Source organism: Chenopodium album, chromosome 12 (genome assembly GCF_948465745.1).
Source record: "Chenopodium album chromosome 12, dcCheAlbu1.1, whole genome shotgun sequence".
Lineage (NCBI taxonomy): Eukaryota > Viridiplantae > Streptophyta > Magnoliopsida > Caryophyllales > Amaranthaceae > Chenopodium > Chenopodium album.
This window is the reverse complement of record NC_137845.1, coordinates 3,692,158-3,705,304: the sequence shown is the minus strand read 5'-3', so window position 1 is coordinate 3,705,304 and position 13,147 is coordinate 3,692,158. Positions and strand designations below refer to the sequence as shown.

The 13,147-nt window shown below is 33.2% G+C and overlaps 1 protein-coding gene across 4 annotated transcripts; it reads right to left on the bottom strand.

The window, feature by feature from the left end:
• Positions 1-2,099: 2,099 nt before the first annotated feature.
• On the bottom strand, positions 2,100-5,899 carry LOC145571651 (superoxide dismutase [Fe] 3, chloroplastic-like). 4 transcript variants are annotated; one of them, XM_081630676.1, is made up of 9 exons: positions 5,788-5,899; positions 5,522-5,644; positions 4,718-4,798; positions 3,896-4,087; positions 3,244-3,415; positions 2,991-3,064; positions 2,864-2,890; positions 2,604-2,627; positions 2,100-2,518 (listed from the first exon to the last, which is right to left on the bottom strand). In XM_081630676.1, the coding sequence occupies exons 2-9, from the start codon at positions 5,612-5,614 to the stop codon at positions 2,393-2,395; spliced, it is 789 nt and encodes a 262-aa protein (XP_081486802.1). In that variant the 5' UTR covers positions 5,615-5,644; positions 5,788-5,899; the 3' UTR covers positions 2,100-2,392. The 4 variants fall into 4 exon arrangements, with proteins under 4 accessions (XP_081486802.1, XP_081486804.1, XP_081486801.1 ...); XM_081630678.1 differs by having other exon boundaries at positions 4,718-4,795; XM_081630675.1 differs by having other exon boundaries at positions 5,522-5,673; positions 5,788-5,858.
• Between the last annotated feature and the right edge of the window lie 7,248 nt (positions 5,900-13,147).

The following is a 13,147-nucleotide window of genomic DNA, read 5'->3' as shown; positions in this document are numbered from 1 at the left end:
GTAAAAAAGTTATCACACTATTTATAAGAGTTATTTTGAACTTTTTATAAGATAGGAATAGGAAATTGTCAATCCTAATATTATGTACTCCGTATTTATATACTCTTTGTCACTATATAGGAGATAAATAGGTTATATGGTTATCCTTTAAATATCTATTCTATCTTCATTTTACGCACATTATTCATTCAAATTCAAATGCCATTTATGCACATCTCATTGATTGAATTTGTAGTAGTAGAACAAAACAATTGGCTTTGAGCCATTAATATTCGATTATCCTTTGATTCTTGTATAATTGTATTGTGTCTATCCAAAATGATGTGAAAAGGTTGATAATGCGGGGCCCATTCTTACATTTGATGGTTTCATGAAGGTTAACTGAAATTGCCAGCGTGTACCTTTAAATTATTTTGAGGTTGTGATTGCTTCATATAGTAATAGTTTTGGTGGACCATTTTCGAAGATTGCCCGAGTTGTGTCTTCAACTCTTCATTTGCTACACGCCTACACTATCCTAGGCCATGTAATATAATTGTGGGGTGCAAAATTAGAAAAAAGTAATGGGTCTGTGTTATATTTACTGGATTAAGTTGAATTGAATTGAATTGAATTGAACTGATTGGAGCTGAATTGAACTGAACTGAGTTGAAATGAATATTTTATGAGAGAAGAAAATTAAAAGCTGAACTGAACTGATTGGAGCTAAACTGAAATTAAGTAAATGTGAACAGGTCGTAAGTGTAGTTAAGTTATTTAATCGCAAAAATAAAATGATTGGCAGATTTAATACTATTGTTATTCTTAAATTTAATATCTATATAAGCTAACATCGATCATATTAGATTTGCTAATATCGATCAAATTGGATTGAGTGACCAAATTTGATCATAAATTAAACTTTATCGTGTACGTAAAGATATAACTTCTACTGCATGTGACAAGTCACAAGCTTCATAACTAATGACATTTTTCATTTGAGCTTCATAACTAAGGGCCTGTTCACATTTACTTAATTTCAATTCAGCTCCAATCAGTTTAGTTCAGTTCAGCTCTTAATTTCCCTCTCTCATAAAATATTCATTTCAACTCAGTTCAATTCAGCTCCAATCAGTTCAGTTCAGCTCAGCTCCAATCATTTTAGTTCAGTTCAATTCAGTTCAGTAAATATAAACAGGCCCTAAGTACATAAAACTATAAAAGTATATAACACCCATAAGATTGGATAATTGTGAGAAGGGGTGTGCACAATCCAATTTGTACCGAAACCAAACCTTCCCTTGAAAAACTTTGATTTGGTGTGTACTTGTACTAATATTAAAATTTACTCCTTATATTATTGAATCTCAAATTTCATGTGTATTATAAAGACATTTTTTTTTTTTTTTTCAATTCCGTTAAAAAAATGTGCAAAAACCCCTTTAGTAATCCCTATTGAATATTGACTAGACCATCTTGAACTTCAATCAAGCTTTTTTAGTAAACCCCAAACCCTATAGAATTTGTTATATACACCTGAATATACCGTATACTCAACTAACCCAAGGTTAGTTTTTTACTCTTAATTTGATGATTAAATGAAAAACAATCATCAAAATGAGTAAAAAATACCCATGAGTGTACGATACACTTGGGTGTATATAACAATTTCTCCAAACCCTTCGCTCGCACCTACTATTTTGCAAACCCGTTCAACTTAGGCAAAGCAATTAATTGACACTACTAATTCTCCCTTAATAAACCATATCCAAATCACAAATGATATGAATTTACAAAAGAAAAAAGAAAGAAAAACGTTAGTAATACATTTGTCTCCATCTATCTGAATGATTCATAATAGGGACATGCCATTCATATGGGCCATACGTCCATGCCCTGCCTTTTTTTTTTTTTTTTTTTTATCGCATAATCTCACCAATTATATTATTGTCTTAGGAAGAAACTCAATAATAGATATTGGACAAATATTCCACTCTAAAAAAAATAATAATAATAATAAAGATAATGCTACCTTAATTTATATCACAGAAATTCATTTCTTTACTGTTTACCTTAATTTACCATTAAGGGCAATAACATACAATCACTCCATTATTCAATAATATTAACCCATTTCACTATCATTTAGATCACAAAAATAGCCCTACAATTTACCTAATCATTCATGCTCATATTAGTCTCACACTAAGACTCTAAAGTTACTCTTTCTAATATACTTAAGCTACTTAGATGGGAAATTTTGGGTTGATTTAGTGTTTAAAGCCTTACAGGTAATACTAACGCGCTAAAGTGGCAAGAGAGATGCATACTCAAGCTAAGCTAACAAACAAGCATACATTCAGAAGTAACCAGAGGAAGAGAGGGAAGAGAGTTTATGTGAAGCAATATCATTTCAAGCAACTGGAATTTTAGGTTCTCCAAGATTCACAAAGGCCTGTGCTCGAGCAAGGCGTGCTGTTGCAGCATGCCATGATACAAGGTGGTCCATGAACACATTTACATACTTCGCTTTATCATTCTGTTTGCAGAGAGGAAGAAAAATTAGCAACATGACAACTATAATATAAACACTTTTGAAAACATGAAGCATGTTGGTCTCTTACCTTATAATCCATGTAGTAAGCATGCTGCAAGATAGAAGGGATGTAGTTAGATTTTGTTCAATTTGAAAGAATCGATATTCCACCATCTCTAAATAATAGGCATATTTCTACTCTAAGATGCCCCGATATAATAGGCTACATTTAAAATTTTAGTAACTTGGAATTTCAGCTTCTCACAAAATGTAGCCTATCATTTAGGGATGGGAGAAATAGTATTATGCAAGAACATTAACAGAGATCAAGAGAAAAGCAAGAAATACCTCCCACACATCCAAGCATAAGATGGGCTGCGGAAAAAAGAAATTTGAAGTGAGTCACGTAAGATTATAGAAGTAAGTTTTTCCTCACAGAATCCAAAATGAAAGATCTTCAAGGAGAATATCTTACAATATCATCCCAGACAATAGGAGTGACAGCATTTGATGTCTTGACCACTGCTAGTTGCTTCTCCTTCTTCTTCACTAGAAATCCATAGATAAGTAGACATATAAGCAACTAATGATTAAAGCACGGAAAAAAAAAACTACAATATGCTGTTTAAGTACATAATGAGACTTAATCTTGAGCCTGCGTGAACGATTTTCAAATGGAGGTGACTAACGCCCAAAGAAGTGAAGCATTAGTATGTTAAGGGACTTACAAACCAGCCAAACCCAACCAGAACCAAAGAGTGTCATAGCTGCTTCTATAAATTTCTCTTTAAAGTTAGGAAAAGAACCAAAATCTTTTTCGATCTGCTGAAGTAGACCGAGTGTTGGAGACTCCCCACCTCCAGGTTGCATGGATTCCCAGAAAAAGTCATGATTCCAGACCTGCAAATGTTTACATTCATAAGACAAATTCCACAGCTCAAAACATCTACATTATCTTCAAATTTAAGTTAAGAATCACACCTAGAATTAAATCTGTCCTACAAAATACAGATTCAAGTCACAGAAAAACCTCTTAAAGGATAACCTATGCCAGGTATTTAGCTGTTGAAATGGTTTTTCGAAATGTCAACCAATAAAATACCTAAGCAATACAACAAAGCAAACTTTTATTGTAATAGTGGAAGTAGGAATCCATGATGCAGGCACAAGTCCTGTAGGAAGACCGTGCACATGAAATATTCAATCCATAGGTCCAGGAAATAGTTTGAATTTTTTTTTTTAACATAAACATTCACATGTACACCAGTATACCTTACAAATAGGCAAGACATAAACCTGGCCTTCAATACCCTAAATGAAATCATCTAGTTTAGGCAGAATTCAAAAACAATGAGAGACTACATCAATATCTAAACACACCTGTGCAGCATCATTGAATTCGGGTAAGGGGTTTCCATAATTGTACGTTACTTTCACAAGTTCATCCATAGTATAGCCATACAGTATATCACTCTTACTCAAATGTCTATTCAAAGCATCCAGGTAACCTTTAGGATGCTCTCCCCAATGTGACTCCAGAGTTTTTTGGCTCATATATGGTTCTAGTGCATCCTGCAGTTGATAAGGGATAAAGAAGGAACTTGAAGAAGATATAAAGAAACTTATGAAACATTAACAGAAAATTATAAGGTATACAGAGAAAGAAAAGAGCATATATTTTTTCCTTCTTTAAGATTTTTTTTAAAAAAAATTTCTAAACCTTAGTGTAGCGAAAATTTATTAGTTACATCTTACAATACTAACCTCACATGTAACATCATTCATGAACATAAAAATTTGTAAATTAATGATATTGACATATTGGTAACTCGAGTTATATATATATATATATATATATATATATATATATATATATATATATATATATATATATATATATATATATATATATATATATATATATATATATATATATATATATATATATTAATTTAAAAATCGAACAGAAGTGGTATAGAAAAAGTAAGGGTTATAGGAGAAGGCATCAAGGCAAACTCGGCACATTGGAATATGAAGTTTATTAATAGAATCTCTTGCACGATACAATTACATGAATTCATAATAGAAGTTGGTGAAGCGAATTGGACTTAAGTTTATGTCTTCCTACTTCATTGCCACTTGCTAGAAGAGGCAAACATGAAAAGTTCATACATAGGAAGCAGATTCCACAGGATAACTTACAAGGTTATAAGGAGGCTTTTTAAGCCCATAATATGCAACAACACCGGACTTTCTTCTCAGTCCTTCATGTCTTCTTTTCTGCTGCAGGGAATCACAACAATTACAAATGCAAAGATACATGTTAAAAGTTATTACAACTTCATAGGTATTATCTCTGTCCAGAAAGCAGATATCAATTGCCAATTCGATAGTCAAAGAACGAAAAGAATAATTCAATACAGGCTGAAATCAAAACAATTAATCCATACAATGTCAAGTAACCATATAATTTATCTTTAAATTAGACTGTCATGTTCATCGGAAAACCCCTTCATTAGATATTAAAGCCACTTCTTGAGTTAAGCACAATATTACCATCTTTGCGAGTACACCGGCTACACCCTGATACCCACCAATATGCTAAACAACTTCTAATTAACACTTCATAGCAACATCAAATTCAAATACAAAAATTGAAGCATATGTACACAATACTCAAAATCTAAAGAAATGAAAACCAAACAAGCCAACAAGAAGAGAATCAAAGAGCTCATAACATTAAATGGACTGCACAAGCATACAGCACCAATACATGCCCAAATTTTGCATATGTTCGTCTAAATTGAAGTTTTCGGTATCATAGTATGTCAAGTATCCGACACGAGCACTTCGAGGTAAAATAATTAGTAACAACACCCAAATTCCAACAATGCTTAAATGCCCAGGAAAATGTAAGAAAAAACAAATTTCTCAAAATTGAATAATTAAGGATAAAATTCAACAACAAGAACAATTTAAAATAATAAAAACTAATGTAGTTGTTACCTGATATGACATATTAAGACATTTAATCCTGGACGACAAGTGATTGGCATGAAGAAATGAACTAACAGGCGTTATTGCAGCAAAACTCCCCATTTTTTTAATTGAATTTTCAATTCCTGCGAGCTAAATTTGCATCCCTAGTCAATATAAATCTAACACCCAGAAAAAAAAATTAATCAAAATTTACCAATTACTTGAAAAAATCCAGCAAAACTAAGTGCAATTTTCTGGGTAAAGAAAGTATAAGAATGAAAAGATGAGCTTACCAGTTTTGGGGTTTAGGGATTCAAATTTTAGGACAGAGGAGTTTTTTTTTTTTTTTTTTGGGATTTGGCGCCTGTGTAATTCCTAATTTGTTATAAGAGGATATGTCCTAATTAGTGCTGTCAAATTTCAAACCGAAACCGTTTAACTGCCCGAAACCGACCGACCCAAATGAGAACCGAACCGGTTAAAAATCGATTTTTTTGAAACCGAAAACCGACCCGAACCGTATTTTAGTAAACCCGAAATCGAATCGACCCGAATAATGTTAAACCGTATAAGAACCGAACCCGTTAACAAACCGAACCAAATATAAACCGAACTGAAAGAAAACCGAACCGAAAAAGAACCAAACCGTATCTAACCCGAAATCGGTTCCAACCCGAAACCGTTTAAACTGGCAAAAAAACCGCTTACACCGAACCGTTAGCAAATTGCTACCCGTTTGCACCGAACCATTTAAAAACCGAACTGTTTGTAAACCGAACTAGTTATAAACCGAACCGTTTATGAACCAAACCGCTTACACCGAACCGTTAGCAAATTGCTACCCGTTTGCACCGAACCATTTAAAAACCGAACTGTTTGTAAACCGAACTAGTTATAAACCGAACCGTTTATGAACCAAACCGCTTTTAAATCGAATCGTTTACAAACTTTTTTATATAATTAAATGGATTTTTTTTTACGGGAATATAATTAAATGGATTAAATATTAAAAATCTTAGAATATTTTTTTTAAAATAGCAAGGCAAATCATTCATTAAGGATAATCAGTGTTCACAAACAAGAGCAAAACAAGCAGGCTCAGGCCCTGCCTCAAACTATCAGCAACACTACTGCCTCTAGTCATGATATAAATGATTAAATAAGAAGCATATAATAACCTAATTGTAAACACAATAATACATTAATACACTAACTCTTATAATCTACTTCGTAATAAACTAGTAAGATCAGTATGACTAAACTTGAAACAGAACATAATATGTATTTATAAAATCAATGAGAATTTGTTTATAATATGATGCCTAAATAATAAATATGAAATGATTCGCGACTTTATATAAAACTTGTGAACGCAAAAGGTTAGCAAGTACTATCAAATTTCAAACCAAAACCATTTAACTGCCCGAATCCAAACAACTCGATAAACAATTTATTTTTTGAAACCGAAAACCGACCCGAACCGTAATTTAGTAAACTTGAAATGGAACTGATATGAATAACGTTAAAGTGGTTAAACCATCGAAGAACCGAACCAGTTATAAACTGTACCGAAAAAGAACCGAACCAGTTAAAAACTGAACCGAAAAAGAACCAAACCAGTTATAAACTGAACCAAAAAAGAACCGAACTGTTTCTAACCCGAAACCGTTTCCAACCCGAAATTGTTTGAACCGGGATAAAACCGTTTACACCGCACCGTTAACAAACTGCAACCCGTCTGCACCGAACCGTTTACTACCCGGACTGTTTACAACCCGAACCGAATTAAAACCGCTTAAGAATAAACCGAAACCGAATCGAACCGATAACTATTTAAACCGAACCAAAACCGACCCGTGAGACAATTAAACCGATTCCAAACCGACCCGATAGAACACCGAACCGATTTCAAACCGAATCGAAACCGAACTGTCAAACCGTTTTGACAGTGCTAGTCCTAATAGGAAGGTCCAAATTGTTGTTTTGAATAGGCCCAACGTTACTACAAGTCTACAACACAACAATTGATTCAAAAATCAAAACTACTCGTAGTATTTAAGCTCGCCGTATCATAAGTTAGTTTAGGAAAATTTACAAATTGCACTCATTTTTTATAAAAATAACAAATTATAGACCAAAAGTTGTTATAAATTATAAATTGCAACCTAATTCAGTTTTTTCATCAATTTGCGTGTCAAAAAATGTTCAAACCATGACCCCTAAAACCTTTAACTAACATTTTTTAACACGTAAATCGATGAAAAAATTGAATTAGGTTGCAATTTATAATTTATAACAACTTTTGGGCTGCAATTTGCATTTTTTTTAAAATGCCTGTAATTTGCAAAATACCAACTTTAAATGACTATAATTTGCAAATTTTCCGTTAGTTTAACCCTACATATAGTTATAAAAAAATTAATTTTTGCAAAATTAGATGATTATTTTGTAATCACACATAAAGAAAATAATATCATTCAAAGAAAACAGAGAATATTCCTCCACAACTAATAGAAATTGATGACTATTAGTAGCATCACACATTCACACCCTCACAAAGTCTCAAGTACTCTTCTATACCCCAATATTTTTGATGACTAGGGTTGACTCTCGCAGTCTCACGCGTGGCATAATTAGTCATTGCAAAAAAAAACCAATAGAATTCAGGTTTCACATGTTACGTTACTTACATATACAAAGAAGATATCATGGCTAATAAATATTTGAGTGGTGTTCAATTACAATCATATCAGGCTAGACTAAAGACATGCTATTAGCTTGTAATTTGTGGACATGGTAGATCGATTTTTTAATTCTTTGACTTTTAACAGCAATATAATTGCTTATACTTTTTGTAAGTTGGGAGAATGAGATATATGGAAACGGAATTTTATTTTAAAGACAAATAAATTTACTCATCAAAACTCTTAAATAAGAAGACAAATAAGAGGGTATTGTGAATTCCAATAAAATGTCGACAATATGTACAAAGTGCAGAAAACTAAAACAACATATATTTATCAAAAAACATTTACAAATTATATATATATATATATTTGTACATTACTCATTACTTAAAGAAAAATCATCCAAGACCAATTAGAAACATTATAAGGGAAAGATTCATGCCAAACTTTGCCGCCAATAACCCAGAGAGGCTCATGCGCAAGACTAGGGGTGCTAATCGGGCGAGCCGAGCCCGAACTATGGTCAGCTCGGCTCATGATCGTTTAAATTTGTTTGAACTCGAACCGAGTTCAAACCTTTAAGAGTCGAGCTTTGACCGAGCCGAGCTTTGACTAAGCGTTGACCGAGCCGAACTCGAACTGTTCACGAACAAACTTGATTTATTCTTATCCCTAGTTTACTTGTCTTCTTTATTGTTTATTATTAATTTTTTTTATTTTACAACAAGTTTATTTTTTTAATAATGAAAACACTAACTTATTATTGTGTAATATCTATTGATAAATATATTTATATTTATATACATGATTTCTTTATATGAAAAAAATAATCGAGTTTGTTCACGAACTTTCGAGCCGAACTTGGCATAACTCAGCTTGGCTCGTTAAAGTCTCGAGCCGAGCTCAAACCCGAGTCGAGCCACCACGAATCGAGCTTTGACCGAATCGAGCTCGAATAGTTCACGAATAGCTCAGTCTCATTATCACCCCTACGCAAGACAGTGAGCCACCTTATTTCCTTTCCTTCTAATCCAAGACCAATCAAATAAATGAATGGACAAAAACGAATTTGCAAGCATAACAATATCATCAAGCAGTAAATGGAAAGAGCTGCAGCCTTGCTATTTGTTCTTGATAGCTCTTATGACTGTTTCATTATTGTTCTCAACCACCACATGAGTGCATCCCATTTCCAGAGCTAGCTTCGTGGCCTTCATCCTTGTGGAGACAGCAGCAGCCTCCCCACACTTGGGGTCTCACTCCCCTCTATTCTTCACGCTAGCACACCACAACAAACTCCCAACAGCATCCTTCACTACAACATCTATTTCCAAACCCACTCCTTTAGAATCCCTGCCTCTACATTCACTTTAACCCTCTCTACAACCAGAGCAGCCCACTGGGTCACAGGTCTTGAGGTGGACTTGCTAACTCCTCCCTTCTTCTAAACATTCATCTCGAGCATCATCTTTCTTGCATATTCAACAATCTCCTTTGAATCAGTACTGTAACTTGACAAGTGAGCAACGATGGAAATTGAAAACTCTCCTGCAGATCGAACTGGTGGCATGACTGAACAAATAAAAGATGTTCAGCAACCAGTCACACCAACGTCAAAAGCAACTGATTAGACCTAATTTTTTTAAAAAAGGCAAACAGGCAAAAAAATATTTGCACTAAACCACCGCCAATATATAGCCGAAAGTCAATGGGAGGATCCATCTCTGCCAACACTAAAAAGGTGTCTTACAGTTGCACACAGAAGAGCGTTCTCTGTTTCTTCCACATGTCCATAGCCATTAATGCTTACAATCTTATTTTCCATCAGAGAAACAAGAAAATGGAGTTAAGACATGCTTAGCTGGATACCGATCATTTGTTAGCTAGGCTGAACTCTAAATTTCACATCACATACCCATGTTGAGTCCCTTTCAACATGCGTATGGACATGATATACTTCATTTGGGACCAATATTCTACAAACTTCTAATAATACTAGTTTTGGACTCCGCGCATGACAGGCTAAAGTCGTATCACCTAATCAAATAAAGTAATTTCTAAAACCAATAGCTAAAATAGATAAGGAAGTAGGGTCGAATCCACAGGGAAACGAGTCTTTTTATTTCTAATTAATTAATATAATCTAGATTATAGAGTAACTAAATTATAGATATGATGAAATTAAACTAAAGGAGATAAAAGTAGAGAGAAATCAATTAATAAAAGCCTAGGGTATATGTTCACCGGTATACAATATTCCAGGGTAAAACATAATAATCAATGCATCAATTAATCAGATCATAAAGGGCTTTCGCTACATATTACAATCACAGAATTAATCTACCGGTATTAAATCTCATCTCCCGACTTAACCATTTATAAATTAACCTGCCTATTGAAACTAAGCCTAAATATCAATTCTCATCTCGAATCTCGAATCAATATTGCTAAACTCATACATAAAAGATCTGCGCAAATCTAATTGCATAGCATTAAATCAATCAATAGGAAATTAATTAAACATTGACAATCAACAACAATAAATTACCCCTTTATATTATTTATGGATCCCCATAAACACTAGAAAGAAAACTACTCACGCATAATTAAATCTACACTAATCAAGCAATTAAATAAGACATGATTAAGATCAAAGCAAAGAAAATAAGTAATAAAGGAGAGAAGAGATAGTACCAAAAGAAAGAAATATAAAATTGCATAAACCATAAGTGTATATAGAGAAAACAAGAGAAATAATTTTAAGAGTTTAATTAAAAGGAGAGAGAGAAAAGTTAGAGAGAGAAAGGGAAAAGAAAACTAAACTAAAAACTAAGGGTTCGTTTGGCATTGCTGTAGTTTTCTATTTTTTGGTTTTTTGTTTTTTAAAAGTATATAATATATGCCCCATAATGAATCAAAAATTATTTAAACTTATTAAAACCATGATAATTTTGAAAATTGACAACAGAAACGTGAAAACACCTTTTTCTTATTTCCTGTTTTTGGTTTTTGGTTTTAAAAAAAACAGAAATTGAAAACCAAAAATGATGCCAAACAAGCCCTAATCTAAAACTAAACTAAAACTAATTAATTAAAATCTCCCCCCCCCCCCTACGTACTGCTACTACCTCTCTTTTATAATTAAGGAAGATTAAAACCACTAAGACTCAAACTACTACTAAGATAAAATTGTGAAAATAAAAACCTAACAAAAGATAACTAACCATAAAAAATCCTTACCAAAAGTCTGACACAAGTATATCTTAGAAATCCTAATTCTAATCATACTAATCACCGCCTAACAAAAAGGCCTTGATTGGGTTTTGTAACAAACAAGCCCACATCCATCAAAACCAATCTAAACTGAAGCAGAGCAAACTCAGCGACATATTCATCCGATCGGGAATTGGGCTACCCGGACGGGCCTAACTGTTTGAGCAGCCTCACAAGACTACAATAGTAATCTGATCTTATGGGCTTTCTTCACTTGCCTTGAGCCTCTAGTTCAGTCTGGTGTATTTCATTTGGACTTTTAATTAGTTCGTAACTTGTAGTATTAGCCCTTCACCAAATTATGCCCTTAAATTACCGAATCAAATTCCTTTAACTTGACCTTGGGCTTTATATATACGGTCATTTAATACGATCCAACTCTAATATTTTCGTAGTGGTTAAATAAGCTTGGGAATTATCATAAATCTGCAAATTCCTGTAAAATAATACCAACTCTACAAAAATACTAGAAAACGTATATTAGTATTAAAAATAGCTCCGTAGAGCTCAAATAAACACACATATGACCATGAGACAGGGAATAAAAATATATATAAAAATATATATAAAATAGACTCATCAGCGCACGCGATGCGCACGCTCCATTTGGCAAAACGTGATGGAAGTCATATTTGTTAACAATAATGTTGGAGTTCCGATGTTTTTTCGTTGGGCATATCAAAATTGTTATGAGGGTATATATTTGATTTGTGCAACAACAATTGGAGCGAATGTTTGAAATAATATTAGGCACATAAAATCCATTACTTTTGGACATAGTAAGTGGATTTTCTTCAAAACGCCTAAAAATCATATACAATTATCTCTAAAAATTTGCTCACCTCTAAATAATTTACTAACCTCTAAAAATCATAATTATCTCACCCCTAAATCAATTGTTCACCCCTATATAGTAAAATTACCCTGGCCTTAAAGAATTTGCTCATCCCTAAATAATTTGTTCACCCCTACATAATTGGCTCACCTCTAATAAACATATACAATTACCTCACTCCTAAATAATTTGTTTACCCTTATAAACCATATGCAAATTAACTCACCCCTAATAAATTGTCCACCCCTTAATAGTTTGCTCATTATTAAATAATTTGCCCAATCCTAAAATCCATATACAATAACCCCACCTTTAAATAAATTGCTCACCCCACCCCTACAAAATTGGCCCACCTCTAAAAAATAATAATCAAATTACCTCATCAAACTATAATTTGCTCACCCCAAAATAGTTTATTCACACTTAGAGAATCTGCCCGCACCTTTATAATTTGCTCACCCCTAAAAGTCATATACACACTTACCTCACCCTTTAGTAGTTTGTTTGCCCTATGTGTGTCATATAAACACTTATACCTCACCCCTAAAAGGCTAAAATTCATATACACACTTATCTCTCCTCAATAAAATTGCTCACCCCTAAATAATTTAACTTGCCCCTAAAGAAATTGCTTACAAATAAATAAACTGTCCACTCCTAAAAACAGATAAAGTATACAATAATCTACGCGCGCGTGACCTATGTGAGTGGGTTCCTAAATAGTTTGTTCTCCCATAAATAATTTGTTCACCCCTCAATAGTCTGCTCACCCCTAAATAGTTATTCACTCTTAAAAATAATATATAATTACTTTAATCCTGAATAAATTTGTCACCCTTATATAAATTTCTCACCTTT